The sequence below is a fragment of the Phyllopteryx taeniolatus genome, chromosome 3 (genome assembly GCF_024500385.1).
Source record: "Phyllopteryx taeniolatus isolate TA_2022b chromosome 3, UOR_Ptae_1.2, whole genome shotgun sequence".
In the NCBI taxonomy this organism is placed as follows: domain Eukaryota; kingdom Metazoa; phylum Chordata; class Actinopteri; order Syngnathiformes; family Syngnathidae; genus Phyllopteryx; species Phyllopteryx taeniolatus.
Genome location: NC_084504.1, coordinates 9,292,701 through 9,308,187, shown reverse-complemented (window position 1 = coordinate 9,308,187; position 15,487 = coordinate 9,292,701). Strand labels below are relative to the sequence as shown.

Sequence of the window (15,487 nt, the reverse complement as noted above, 5' to 3'; positions counted from 1 at the left end):
AAGCAGTGTTGACATACTGTCCTGGAAGGTGTCAGTGATGACGACGTTGGCCTCGTACGGCTCCTGGAGTACGGCTCCTTGTGGGGAACTCAGGAAGACCACGAAGGACTCTGGGCCCTCGATGGACGGATTCTGGACATCGTCCATGATAGTTAGACTGCACGTCTGGTAAGAGAAAAATGTAAAAATTATATGTGAAACGAGAGGTTTGGCCAATTTCTGAGATGAAATGGAGCACGTCCAATTCTGACCTCCTCAGTTCTCCCAGGCTTGAACTCCACCTTCTTGGAGCTGGGGATGTAGTCCACGCCTGGGCTAGCCGAGGGGGGGTCGGCGGGTCGCGTGGCGCACCAAACTGACGTCACGGAGGACAGGTCGCTGCCGTGGCGCAGCACTGGAATTTCAATGGTGCCTGGATGCAAGAAAAACACGATAATTGTACAACGGTACAGGGCTGTCTCGTAAGATACATTTTAACGTTCTTCATTTTGATTTGATTTTGATTAGAGTTTTTATTTTTTGTCATTTATTTTAATTCAGAATATTAAGGGTCTATTTTATTTTGGTCAAATTAGTTAATTTAGTACGAGTATGAAAATTAATATAATCAATAAAATATTTTATAATGAAATTCAAATTAACTCAAGTCCATCACACCATATTGTAGACCCAATAAATGCCATTTGAGTCGCTGATGTTAGTTTTAGTAATTATAAGCTTAAGTTACTTTAAAAATAGTTATCTTAATTATTGAATTTAATTAAAACATAGCTTAGTTGATTTTTATTTTATTAAATAGCTTACGCATTTTTAAGATAATTTTATTCAAAATAACTAGCTTAAATTTTTAATGTTCCTTTAATTCTTATTTTAATACAATTTAAACTAATTGCATTATCCATCCATCCAACCATTCACACTGTCACTGAGTCGGAACTGAACCCACACTGCCCGTAGCATAGTCAGGCGAGTGTACCACTAAACTAAATTAATAGTTTTTAAATATTAAAAATAATGTATTATTATTTTCCTAATTTGTCTTTAAATGATTCACTGTTTAAAATGTTATATAATATAAAATAAATATCTGAATACTTAAATTAGATCACATTTTATAATAATGTACCATCAAACAAAAAGGACAAAACAAATATAAATTACACAGAATAACAATAAAATGAATAAGCACGTGGAAAAAAAAGATAGATTTTTTTCTGATATTACAAACTAAAATAATAAGGGTACCGGCGTCTTCGGCGAAGATGAAGGTGTCGTTGCCGAGAGTGACGGTGGAGGCGTCGTTGGGCCCGTCGATGACCACCTCGGCCACGGCGACGCGTCCGATGCGGGCGTTGTCCGATGGCTCAGACAGCACCAACTCCAGCTCCTCGGACAACTCGTACTCACTGTCATCGATCAGGGTCACGTCGCATGTGCTCATGCTGACGCCGGGCCCGAGCACCACGCGGCTCTCGGGCCCGTCGCCGCGACTCTTGTAGTCGGAGCCCGACTCCAGAGCATGAAGGCTGCTGCCCTGGGCCGACTTGGACACAGTGTGGCACAGGGCTGACACCATGCTGGACGTGTCGCCTGGGCACAAGGGGGGACACAACTTTAACAGCAACAATAATAATAATAATATTTAAAAACAATCAATACAGTATAGTGTCTTTCAAGCCAGGGACTGATTTAAATGTTACTTTTTACTTTTTTTAAGCATAATCCAATGTATTTTTTAAAAATGTGTTTAATAATTTTATTTTTTATTTTAATGCATTCAAATTAAGTAATGTAGGTAACATTACTAAGAGCAAGCAAACCTTAGTATTAATAACAATACTGATCTTAATTTAACACATACAGTGACGTTCCCTATTGTTGCTGCCTTTTTTGTTCACATTCATATATGAATGTAAATACTGAACATTACAATTACTGTAGGAATACTACATTATATGTTTTGTATTCATGGAGCCACGTGTAGTTGTAACATACAGTACATTGCTGCTAACTATTGCTGCTTTTTTTTTTGGTTCACATTCATATCTGTTTATATGGTTCGTATAATATAGCACATTGGATATATGTATATTTCTCGATACATGTATCATTACATAAAATGCTGCTGACTAGAATTGCTTCGTAGGGTAGCGTACCTTTTCTCTCGACGGGTACGCGTATGACGCCGGCGCTTTCGTTAACATGAAAGGTCTTGCGGTCAAACTCCAGCGTGGGCTCGTCCTCAGTGTCGTTGACGTTCACGAGGGCACGTGTGTTCGTACCCAGCAGGGCATACACGGGCATGCTTAGCTCCACGTGGAAGCTCTCGACGCCCTCGAACACCAAGTCGTCATTCAGCGCCACCGTGCAAACCTTCACGTCCTCACGTTCGTCAAACTGCACCTGAAAGTGCAAATAAAAGAGTGCAAGTGAAGATAAAGTCAAATAAAATAAGTCAATAAGTATAATTAAAACAGACAAAAATAAAAACTAAAATAGAGCAATAGAATATGAATTAACGACTGTATATCAAATATGAAATGGGATAGTAAAATAAAAACTAAAAAAAAAGAAAATCTAGTGCAGGTACAAATCAAATTTTATAAAATAAATTAGTAAAAGTTGACAGAAAATAAAATTAAAAATAAAATAAGTAAAATAAGAACATTTATTTCACATTTAGGAGAAGAAGATGTGTTAGTAGACATAAACAAATACAATAAAACAATTAAATCAAGTAAAATTAAAATAAGTCAGTAGAAATAAAAATGAAATATGCCAGTGGGAGTATAAATTATTTTACAAAAGTTAGCAGAAGTAAGAATAAATTTAAATAAATACAAAATGACCCAGTGAAAGTAAAAAATACAATTTAAACAACCTAAGCATGTAGAAATAAAAATAATACAAATTAAAACAGCTATTAAAGTGGAAATTAAATAAACACAAAATAATACATGACAAAATAATATAATATAAACATATTTACTATAATATAACATACAACCAGAAGACATAGAAAGAGAATGAAATAAAAACAGGCCAGTAAAAGTATACAAAAACGGTAGATAAAATAAGTCAGTAGGAATCATATAGGAATAAAATTTGCATATAAAAGAACAGGCCTGTAACAGTACAAATACAATAAAATTAAACACAACAAAAAACAAATTAAGTCAATAAAACCACAAATAAAACAAAATACAGAAAATAAGCCAGTAAAAGTAAAAAAAAAAGAAAGTCTGTCCTGTTTACCTGTCCGGCATATTCCACGTAGTCCTGCTGCCCGGGTCGCGATCCCACGCCGCCGCTGGAAGTGGCGCTGCCTTGCTCGGTGCGACATAGCACTATGGCGTATTGGTTGAGGTTGCCTGTCCTCTTCACCGTCACCGCAACTGTGCCCGCCTTCTCCGACACGTTGTAACTGTCACCACAAACCAATCAATCTTTTGTTTTTGCGGGGGACTTCGGGGTTATAAATATAAACATGAATCCGTCCATATCACAATTTTTTAAGCGGTCGTTTTTTTAATGCGCTTTTACAGTACACAGGCAAGTCCAAATTTAGTTTAGTTTTGTGCCTTCCACTGTAATACCATGTGTCAGGCAGCACTGAGCACTACTGGACAAGATGCAACGTACAGCGGCTGAAATAAGTATTTAACAAGTCACCATTTTTCTCACTAAATATATTTTCAAAGGTGCTATTGACATGAAATTTTCACCAGATGTTGGGAAAACCCCAAGTAATCCATACGTACAAAGAAAGTAGAACAAATAAGATCAGAACTTAAATTACGTGAAGAAATGTGAAATGACACAGGGAAAAAGTACTGAACCCATGAAGAAAGGGAGGTGCAAAAAGGCATGGAAAGCCAAGACAACACCTAAAATCTATCAATAATCAAACAGCAATCCAGCCCCTTCTCAGTGCAAATGAATATCAGCTGATTCAGTCCTAATTGATGGCCTTCAAAATGGTCTCATTGCAAAGGTGTGGCTCAACACACATCTCATGATGGGTAAGCCATAATATGTAAGTCAAAAGTCAATCATAGCACCATAAATTTGCCTCAATCAGGTGCTCCTCGCAAGATTTCTGACAGAGAAGTGCAAAAAAATCATCAGAAGAGTTGTCCAAGAGCCAAGGACCACCTGTGGAGAGCTTTAAAAAGACCTGCAATTAGCAAGTGCGGTTGTCACAAGGAAAACTGAGTAATGTACTTCGCCGCCATGGCCTGTATGCACGCTCACCAAGCAAGACCCCATTGCTGAAAAAAAAGCATGTCAAGCTTGTTTAAAGTTTGCTGAACAACATTTGGACAAGCCAGTTAAATATTGGGAGAATATAGTCTGGTCGGATGAGAGCAATATTGAACTGTTTGGATGCCATAATGCACACCCTAAAACACCGTACCGACGCTGAAGTTCGGAGGTGGGAAAATTATGGTGTGGGGCTGCTTTTCAGCAAATGGTACCGGTAGACTTCACATTGTAGAAGGACGGACGAATGGCCAAATGTACCGAGACATTCTTAACAAGAATCTGCTGCCATTTACGAGGATGGACATTTCATCAGGATAATGATCCAAAACATACTGCCAAGGAAACTCTCAATTGGTTTCAAAGAAAAAAAAAATGGTAGAATGGCTCAGCCAATCACCTGACTTGAATCTAATCGAAAATCTATGGAAAGAACTGAAACTCAGGTCCATAAAAGAAGCCCATGGAACCTTCAAGATTTGAAGACTGCTTGTGTGGAGGAATGGGCCAAAATCACACCACAGCAATGCATGCGACTAGTTTCTCCATACAGGAGGCGTCTTGAAGCGGTCATTGCAAACAAAGGCTATTGTACAAAGTATTAAATAAATACCAGTTGGCGTCTTCAATACTTTTTCCCTGTGTCATTTCACATTTTTTTCACACAATTTAAGTTCTGATCTTATTTGTTCTATTTTCTTTGTATGTATTATTACTGGATTATTTGGGTTGTTCCCAACATGTGGTGAAATTTTCATGTCAGAAGCACCTTTGGAAATATATTAGTGAGAAAAATGGTGACGTGTTAAATACTCATTTCAGCCGCAGTATTTGACAACTTTAAATTTCAGACTTCTTTTCGTTTACTCAATGTGATGTTATATGGTTTAAATACATTTACTGTATTGAAATAAAGTTTTTTACTTTAAGAAATGTAAATAGTTTCATTGAATTAAAATTACACATTATTATTCTATTTTATGGATAATAATAATAATAATAATTAGATCCACGTTGCCTCTTCGGGCTGTACCCGGCAGTCCCCCATGGGCACAGGCCCGGCCATCAAATTAAATTTAGTTTTAAATTACATTAAATTTCAGCCTTCTTTTCATTTTCTCTAAGTGATGATATACGATATACTATATTTTTCAATATTAATTTTTTTTAATTTTTATTTTACATTGCTATAAAATTTCAAACTTCTTTCGTTTTCCTCAAATGATGTTAAATAATAGTTTCCCATTTCTGGACAGCGAGTGTGAAAGCAGGTGCTAAGAAATGCTTACAGTTATAATAAAATTTGTTTAAAAAAAAAATATATAAGCACGGTTCACTGTATACTGTACAGGTCTGATGCAAACCTTTTGTGCTCAAAGCTGATGAGCGACCACTGGATGTGGAAGACGTTGTCGCTGACCACGTTGGGTTTGCTGTCCTTCACAAGGAAATGGAAGTTGTCCATGGTTTCCTGCGTGCTCTCCTCATCCAGCACATAATGAATCAGTCCCAGGTTGATGTCCGCTAAGGGGTTAAACAGGTTTACATTCTTTAATTTTTTTTCAAATTGCTACTCGTTTGACGATCAAGCCATTTTGTGATGTGTGTCGTTTTCAAGCACAAAAAAAAAAGAGCGTATGCACGAAATTATAAATGATTTGGAAAACTCTTGATAAGACCTTTAAGAGATATAATTCCATATGGTTTGTTGCAATTTAACTTTTGACATTGATTCTGAGAAATTTTGACCGAGGCGATCTCGTCAAAGTCAAGGTCAAACGGCGCCATAAACTAATCAGCGAAGCGGCTAGCTAACGACTATGTGTCCAGCAAGATCGAAGAAGATCAGATAGAAAATGATGGAAATTGTTTTAGATTTGCGTTTCAGGTATTTGACCTTGCTGTGACCTTGACTTTGACAATTCTACCAGGTAAATTTCCAATGTTTTGGTTGCATATTTGAAAGCGGGAGCGAGGGGAAAGGAGATTGGTCGCCACCTTGCGTGAATGAGCTGACGCGGCCACCTGGCGCTGTTTTGCTTTCCAGGAAGCCGTGCTTAGGCTCACTGATGACCTCGTACACCAGCTGCTCGTCATCTGTGTCCGGGTCCACGGTCAGCAGCTCCTTTTTAGTGATCAGATTGGTCGCCTTGAGGTGAAAAACATTGACAACAAACAATAAAATTAGTTTAAAAAAAAAAAAAAGTCAATGAAAAGACAAAGCTCCTCTTGTAACAAAGTTCTTACAACAACAGGGGGTGCGCTGGTACAATCATTGTGATCTTACCGATACAGATAGGAAAGACGTGAATTCAACTCATTGAAGGTGACTTTAAGGTTTCAAATTTGGGTTTCTAGACAGGTTTTGGTTTCAAGATGGGGTTAGAAATCAAAGTTAGGGTTTCTCATTAAAGTTGGGCTTTCAAAGAAGGGTTAGGGTTTCACGACAGGTGTAAGGTATTTAAATTTGGGTTGTGTTGGTGTTAGGGTTTCAAATAAGTGTAAAGGTATCATAGTAGGGTTTCTAACAAGAGTCACAGTTAGAGTTACAAACAACGTTTAGGGTTTCAAAACATTTAGGGTTCTAAACAAGGATTAGGTTTTAAAATTAGGGTTTCAAACAAGGATTAGGGTGTCAAGTTAGGCTAGGGTTTAAAAAAGGGGTTGAAGCTGTCCTCAAACCCTATTTTGTTAGGGTTTCAGGGTAAAAAAACCCCCCCAAAAAAACAATTAAGTATAGCTTTTCAGTATGCTAGAGTTTCGAACAAAGGTTGGGATTTCAAATTAGGGTTTTAAACCGGGGTTAGGGTTTCAAGTCTGTCTGACCTTGTTGTCCATGTACTCGAGCCACTGCAGCCCAAGGTTGGTGACGATTCGCGGAGTACCATCATCCACGGGAAGAATTTCAATCTTGAACTTCTGCGGGGCGGCCGTCACAATCTAATAAAACGTCCAATAGAATACTCACATTATGATACTATCAAATGCTGTATATCAATTCACCATCTAAAAACATGTACAATGTCATATTCACATGAAGATACGATCAAATATATCAATTTGGCTGAATGCCTCGACAAAATACTAGTAGTCAGAAGCTGTCAAAGTGAAACATGGCCTCCTGATTCCCCCATGGAGGATTATAAAGACGCCATGAAAATGATGTCCTGCCTCCCCATACATCATGTGGACCATCCATCCATTTTCCATTTCCCAGCTGACACTGGGCGAGAGGCGTGGTACACCCTGAACTGGTCGCCAGCCAGTTGCAGGGCACATTTAAACAAACAACCACTCGCACTCACATTCACACCTACGGGCAATTTAGAGTCTTTAATTAACCTACCATACATGTTTTAGGGATGTGGGAGGAAACCGGAGAACCCGAAGAAAACCCACACAGGCACAGGGAGAACATGCAAACTCCACACAGGCGAGGCCGGATTTGAACCCGGGTCCTCAGAACTGTAAGGCAGATGTGCTAACCAGGCTTCACCGTTCCACATTCATGTGGACCATTCTGGGCAGAGGGAAGCGCGTGAAATTACAAACTCAGGAGTCCGTTCACCCCCGAGACCATAGCTCCAAAAACAAACGTGACGAGGACACGTGACTGAAGTACACCATATCAGGTGACATGTTTTACATTATTTCATACCGATTGCTGGTGTACAGGATTTATTTAATTTACTGAAATGTAAAATTAAAAAATGTACATTTAAATTATGTTGAAATTATTTGATTGTGTGACAGCAAAATGCTCTCTTCAATGAAAATTCACACTAAATTCAATCAATATTTACTGTAATAACAGTTTGGATTAAATTTTTTGTCAAACATTTTCTAATTAAAATGTTTTTCTTTCCTTTATTTTCTTTTATTAATTGGTTATGTTTCAAGTAGTTTTAAAATATTTATTTTTAAATATATTTTAAATTCAATGTAAAAAGAAATTAATAAAGTTTTTCTTTTTTCTTTTTCATAATTTTTTTTCATGAAATTTGTATTTACTTTATTAATTAATTTTGTATTTGTTATACCAATATATTTTATAATGCAGTATTTACTTCAATACATTTATTAATTGTATGTAAAACTATATTTAATCAACTCTTTTATTTCATTATGTTTAATTATTTTTTACATTTCATGTATTTTTATTTAATGTTATTTTAATTTAATGTATTTAATTTCACATTATCTTTGTTAACTTTTGTAAAGATTTAATGCATAATCACATTAAATAATATTTTGGATTTTTTTTCAAATTTCAAATTAAATGTTTTTTAAAATTAAATCTTTAGTTAATTTATTAACTACATTTTTGGTAAATTGTTAATTGAATTGAATCCCGGAGTCGACACACACACACAAATGTGCGTGCGCACACACGCACACACACGCATGAGTACTGGCCTCCTTGCCGCCGTCCTCCACCATGAAGAGCAGGTTGGTGCCGTCGGCCAGCGTGAAGGTGAACCTGTCCTGCAGCGAGTTGGAACCGTCGTGGTTGTAGCTGAGACGGTTCTGGTAGATGTCGTCCATGGTGAAGGTGGCGGTGGGCCGATAGTGCTGCCCGTTACCTGTGCGCTCGATGGCGCCGTGACGCGGCGGCTGCACCACCGTGAACACGATGGACTCGGCCTGGCGGACGCAGGACAGAATGGGGGGAATTCAGACCTGACTAGTTTGCCGCCTGAACAGGCTGTCAGATATTTTAAACCAAAGTAACAGGAAGAGAGTGATTACAAGTTTTATAACCCTTTCCAGTTGTAATTAATTCAGACCCAACGTATTTTACCACCTAAATGGGGTTTTCATGAGTTTGAAACTATTGCAAACAGGATGAGAGGGACATTTGATGATTGTATTCAAGTGTAATTAATTCAGATCTAACTAGTTTCCCCCCTTCCCTTGAAGGGACTGTCAAATAACTTGAAACACTTCAGAAAACCAATGTAAATACAGTTCAGCGCTACATCCGTAAGTGCAACTTTAAACTCTACTATGCAAAGCAAAAGCCATTTATCAACAACACCCAGAAACGCCGCCGGCTTCTCTGGGCCCAAGCTCATCTAAGATGGACTGATGCAAAGTGTTCTGGGGTCCGACAAGTCCACATTTGAAATTGTTTGTGGAAATTGTGGACGTCGTGTCTTCCGGGCCAAAGAGGAAAAGAACCATCCGGACTGTTATGGACGCAAAGTTCAAAAGCCAGCATCTGTGTTAGTGCCAATGGCATGGGTAACTGACACATCTGTGAAGGCACCATTAATGCTGAAAGGTACATACAGGGTTTGGAGAAACATATGCTGCCATCCAAGCAACGTCTTTTTCATGGATGCCCCTGCTTATTTCAGGAAGACAATGCGAAACCACATTCTGCATGTGTTACAACAGCGTGGCTTTGTAGTAAAAGGGTGCGGGTACTAGACTGGCCTGCCTGCAGTCCAGACCTGTCTCCCATTGAAAATGTGTGGCGCATTATGAAGCGTAAAATACGACAACGGAGACCCCGGAATGTTGAACAGCTGAAGCTGTACATCAAGCAAGAATGGGAAAGAATTCCACCTACAAAGCTTCAACAATTAGTGTCCTCAGTTCCCAAACATTTATTGAATGTTGTTAAAAGAAAAGGAAATGTACCACAGTGGTAAACATGACCCTGTCCCAGCTTTTTTGGAACGTTTTGCAGCCATAAAATTCCAAGTCAATGATTATTTGCTAAAAACAATAAGTTTATCAGTTTGAACATTAAATATCTTGTCTTTGTAGTGTATTCAATTAAATATAAGTTGAAGATGATTTGCAAATCATTGTATTCTGTTTTTATTTATGTTTAACACAACGTCCCAACTTCATTGGAATTGGGGTTGTACAAAGTAATGTTCCCAACACTGCCATTCACACAGACAAAAAAATTCCAAGGTATGAGTCACCAACCTCTGTGTCTGCGTCAGTGGCCTTGAGTTCAAACTCGGTGATGGTTTTCCTCACGCCCTCCTGAACCCGCATACCAGGAACATGGAGAAGGGGTAGCGAGTCGTCCACGGGTTTGATGGTGATGTAGAACGTCTGCGCCACCTGGAAAGCACAACGGTGGGAAATGTAGCCAACAATCAACAGTAGGAAAATAGCTTTTCAGCATTTTAGACCTTGTAAAATTAGATATATTACCTTTTAATGGCCTTATTTTTTGCTGGTTTTATTTAATACCTTTATATACCTTTAACCTTTCATTAAAAAATACCTTGAAAATTCTATTTAACAATTTTCAATACTTTTTAGTGGACTTAATTTTAAATTTTTTTATTTATTACGTTTTAATACTACTTAAAAATGTCTATTAAAACCTTTGAATTACCTTCATTTTTGCAGTTTTCCATGCACTATTTTTAATATTAACATTGAATTACAAAAAAATATATATATATACTACATTTTAATACTACTTTTTTAATGTGATACCTTGTAAAATTCTCTTCTCTAATACATTTTAATGGACTAATGTTTGCATTTGTGTTATTTATTACCTTTTCATTTTTCATATATATATATTTTTTTAGAATTAAGACAACTAACAAAAATAAGGAATACTAAAACTGAAGCTCTATGCACACAACGCTTCCGCGATTGGGTGCAGTGGTGCTAACTTCCGGTCGCCAGTCAAAAGCATCGTGACAATACTACAAACGTGTTGAAACCCAAAACCGAGTTAATGCTGAACATAGCGTCACATTGCAGTGCTGGCTGGAGGACCTAACCCTTCATATTAAAAAAGAAAATACAAATCTTTTATGAAATTTTGACCTTGAAAAATACCAGCACCAAACTAATAAATATACTTATCATACAACCCCACATGATCACTCATTTAACGAATGATGTTATTTTTCCACCAGATGGCGACCCAGTAGCATGAAACATATGGACACTTTGTGAAGCAGTGAGATGTTTGGTGCACTTTCCGTGCTTTTAAAGTGTTTAACAAATAAAGTTTGATAGGAATTGAATTAATACTGCTTAAATTTTTATTTTATACATTTTACTTCTAAAAGTCTTAATTTTGTACTTTTCATTTACTTATTTTTAATACATAAAAAGCAATTCAAATCTTAATACCTTGTGAATTTCCGATCTATACGTTAAAATTTTCTTAGGATTAATATTTAATTTCCTACATTTTAATTTTAAAAAGTGGTAAAATTATATTTAAAACCTTTTTGTTCCATTAATTTCTCCCCCCCCCCCCTCATTTTTAACTTCCTCTTAATGCTTACAAGAAAAAAATATATACCTTGTAAATTTCCAGATTTGATAACTATCTAACTATTATCTAACTATAATACCTTTTAATGGCATCTTTTTTTTGGAGAATTTCTATTGACTACTTAGTAATCAATTTTTGTAGAAAAATAAGTTTTCAGGTCACCTCGTTGGTGCCATCGGACACAGTGAAGGAGAACTGGTCGGCGTGCTTTTCTTCTTGGCTGGTGTGAACGTACTGGACGCTGCGAGACGCCAGGTCAGCCTGCGTGAAACTGTCGATTCGCATGCCTGCAAAACGGGGAAAAAAAACAATTGCTGCTCATCCGGGGTTTGGATCCCGATTCAGACACTACTTCTTCTGGATCCAGACAAAGTATGAATATCCATCCATCCATTTTCTGTAACGCTTCTCCTAACTAGAGTTGTGGGCGTGCTGGCGCCTATCCCAGCAATCTCTGAATTGGTCGCCAGCCAATCGCAGGACACATATAGACAAACAACCATTCACACTCACATTCACACCTATGGGCAATTTACTGTAGATTCTTCAATAAACCTACTATGCATGTTTTTGATATGTAGCAGGAAACTGGAGTACCCGGAGAAAACCCATGCAGGCACAGGGAGAACATGCAAACTCAACACAGGCGATCCCGGATTTGAAACTGGGTCCTCAGAACTGTGAGGCAGATGGGCTAACCAGTCGGCCAGTGTGCCACCCCGAGTATGAATATAATACAAATGAAATTTCATACGTTTCACTACTTTTTAAATGGCTTAATATTTGCAATTTCCATTATTAAACAATACTTTTTTTGGGGAAAATTTTTTACACCTTAGTATTTTTTAATAAATTAAAATGAAGAGAGGTGGCACGGTGCCCAACTGGTTAGAGCGTCAGCTTCACAGTTCTGAGGACCCGGGTTCAATCCCCGGCCCCGCCTGTGTGGAGTTTGCATGTTCTCCCCGTGCCTGCGTGGGTTTTCTCTGGGCACTCCGGTTTCCTCCCACATCCCAAAAACATGCATTAATTGGAGACTTGAAATTGCCCGTAGGTGTGACTGTGAGCGCAAATGGTTGTTTGTTTGTTTGTGCCCTGCGATTGGCTGGCAACCAGTTCAGGGTGTACCCCGCCTCCTGCCCGATGACAGCTGGGATAGGCTCCAGCACGCCTGCGACCCTAGTGAGGAGAAGCGGCTCAGAAAATGATATGGATGGATGGATAAAATGAAGAGAAGGGTGGAGTTGTCAACGGATCACCACCGGGTGGTGCGCTGACGCCGATGGTGGGGAAGATGCCAGTCCGATCTGGCAGGCCCAAATGTAATGTGAGGGTCTGCTGGGAACGTCTGGCAGAATCCCTTGTTAGAAGGAGTTCAACTCCCACCTCCGACAGAACTTTGTTCATGTTCTGGGGGTGGGGGGGGGGACACTGAGTCCAAGTGAACCATGTTCCGCGTCTCCATTGCTGAGGCGGCCGACCAGAGATGTTGCCGTAAGGTGGTTGCTGCCTGTCGTGGCGCCAACCCCGAACCCGTTGGTGGACACCAGCGGTAAGGGATGCTGTCACGTTGAAGATGGAGTCTTATGGGGCCCTTTTACAAGGTACAAGGTACTTATATTTTCAATTCTTCAATATACGTAACACATACAGAGGATTGAAATTACAGTTCTCAATCGCCCGCGGTGCTACAAAAGACAGTACAAACAACAGCAATATAAAAGCTAAATAAACTATAGTATATACAGGATAAAAAGTATTAATTGAATATGCAAATATCAAAGGTCAGGTGACGTGTCCAACATAGTCAACGTCAGAGAACCAAGGCAAATAAGACATTTATAAATTAGATGACAAAACATGCATGGTAGGTTGATTGAGGACTCTAAATTTCCTGTAGGTGTGAATGGTTGTTTGTTTCTATGTGCCCTGCGATTGGCTGGCGACCGGTTCAGAGTGTACCCCGCCTCCCGCCCGAAGATACCTGGGATAGGCTCCAGCAGCCCGCCACCCAAGTGAGGATAAGCGGTAAAGAAAATGGACGGATGGAAACCCCAATGCTGCTAAAGTGGCTGGTGCAATCCTGAGTCTGGTGTGTGTGTGTGTGTGTGAGTGTGTGTGCAGCTACATGTTTACATGGCGTCAGAGTTCAGAGTTCAGGTGGGCAGAGGACAGAAGAGGGCGGGGCAGAGAGTTCAGATTCCTGACAGCCTGATCAACAAAACTGTCTTTGAGTCGGCTAGTCCTGGCCCGCAGATACCGCAGTTTCCTGCCTGATGGCAGTAGACTGAAGAGGCTATGTGACGGATGGGTGGCATCCCCCGCTATGCGGGTGAGGCTGGTGCTGTAAATGTCCTGCAGGGAGGGAAGAGAGGTTCCGATTTTCTTCTCAGCTGCCCTCACTATGCGATGGAGAGTCTTGCGGCAGGATGTGGTGCAGGCTTCGTACCACACAGTGATGCAGTGTGTCAAGATGCTCTCTATAGTCCGTCTGTAGAACAAGCACATGATGGGGGTCGGGGCTCTGGTTCTTCTCAGCTTGTGCATGAAGTAGACGCTGGTGAGCTTTCTTGGCCAGTGATGAGGTGTTGCTGGTCCAGGAGAGGTCCTCGGTGATGTGAACTCCCAGGAACTTGGTGCTGCGCATCCTCTCCACCACACCACCGTTGATGTTCAGGAGAGCATGCTGGGAATGCGCTCTCCTGAAGTCCACAACAATCTCCTTTTTTTTTCCACGCCCAGGGAGAGATTGTTCTCCATGCACAACCCGACCAGGCAGCTCACCTCACTCCTGTAGTCTATCTCGTCCCCGTTGCTGACGACACCCGCCACAGTTGTGTCGTCTGCAAACTTGATGAAGAGGTTGGAGCTGTATGTCGGTGTCATAAAGTTCCGCAGCAAGTTGCATATAGAAGTGTTGAGCCCCAGCTGGTCCAGTTTGTAGATCAGTTGTTTCGGGATGATGGTATTGAATGCTGAGCTGAAGTCTATGAACAGTATTCTGGCATATGAGTCCTCAGAGTCCAGGTGTGTGAGGGCAGAGTGGAGGGTGGTAGAGACGGCGTCATCGGTTGACTGGGTGGTTAAAAATCTCCTGTGTGGCAAGGCCCGGGGGGTGGATGAGATTTGCCCGGAGTTCCTAAAGGCTCTGGATCTTGTGGGGCTGTCTTGGTTGACACGCCTCTGCAACCCCCTTACAGGGGCTGTTCGGTCCCCGTACGACCAGTGTCAGAGTTTCGTCCACATTGCTGGCAGTATGTTGGATCCATTTCCGCCAAGGCTGCTGTTTGTCACTGATTCTGTTCAGAACCTTTATGAACAGAATTTCTAGGCACAGCCAAGTCATAGAGGGGGTCCGGTTTGGTGGCCTCAGTATTGCATCTCTGTTTTTTGCAGATGATGTGCTTCTGTTGGCTTCATTACGCCGTGATCTACAACTCTCATTGGAGAATTTCACAGCTGAATGGGAAGTGGTTGGGATGAAAATCAGCACCTCCAAAACTGAGACAATGGTCCTCAGTCGAAAAGGGTGGAGCGCCGTCTCCAGGTTGCGGATGAGATCCTGCCCCAAGTGGAGGAGTTCAAGTATCTTGGGAGTCTTGTTCACGAATGAGGGAAGAATAGAACGGGAGATTGACAGGCAGATCGGTGCAGCGTCTGCAGTCATGCGGACTTTGTATCGGTCCGTTGTGGTTAAGAAGGAGCTAAGCCGAAAGGCGAAGCTCTGAATTTACAGGTCGATCTACGTTCCTCCTGGACGCCTCCCTGGTAAGGTGTTCCGGGCATGTCCCACCGGGATGAGACCTAGGGGACGACACAGGACACGCTGGAGAGACCATGTCTTTTGGCTGGCCTGGGTCTCCCTGGAAGAGCTGGATGAAGTGGCTGGGGAGAGGGAAGTCTGGGCTTCCCTGCTTAACCTACTGACCCCGCGACCCGACCTCAGATAAGCGG

At 40.4% G+C, this 15,487-nt stretch overlaps 1 protein-coding gene across 4 annotated transcripts in view; it reads right to left on the bottom strand.

Annotated features, from left to right (window-relative positions):
- fras1 (Fraser extracellular matrix complex subunit 1) overlaps positions 1–15,487 on the bottom strand; it is a 242,070-nt gene that overhangs the window by 26,797 nt on the left and 199,786 nt on the right. For all 4 annotated transcript variants that reach the window (XM_061766875.1, XM_061766873.1, XM_061766872.1 and 1 more), the window contains 11 exons: positions 11,696–11,820; positions 10,207–10,347; positions 8,680–8,907; positions 7,090–7,203; positions 6,262–6,412; positions 5,628–5,787; positions 3,256–3,424; positions 2,157–2,403; positions 1,246–1,590; positions 252–412; positions 18–165 (listed from right to left, as the gene is read on the bottom strand). In XM_061766875.1, coding sequence (XP_061622859.1) covers positions 18–165; positions 252–412; positions 1,246–1,590; positions 2,157–2,403; positions 3,256–3,424; positions 5,628–5,787; positions 6,262–6,412; positions 7,090–7,203; positions 8,680–8,907; positions 10,207–10,347; positions 11,696–11,820 — 1,989 coding nt within the window. The remainder of the gene's footprint in view (positions 1–17; positions 166–251; positions 413–1,245; positions 1,591–2,156; positions 2,404–3,255; positions 3,425–5,627; positions 5,788–6,261; positions 6,413–7,089; positions 7,204–8,679; positions 8,908–10,206; positions 10,348–11,695; positions 11,821–15,487) is intronic.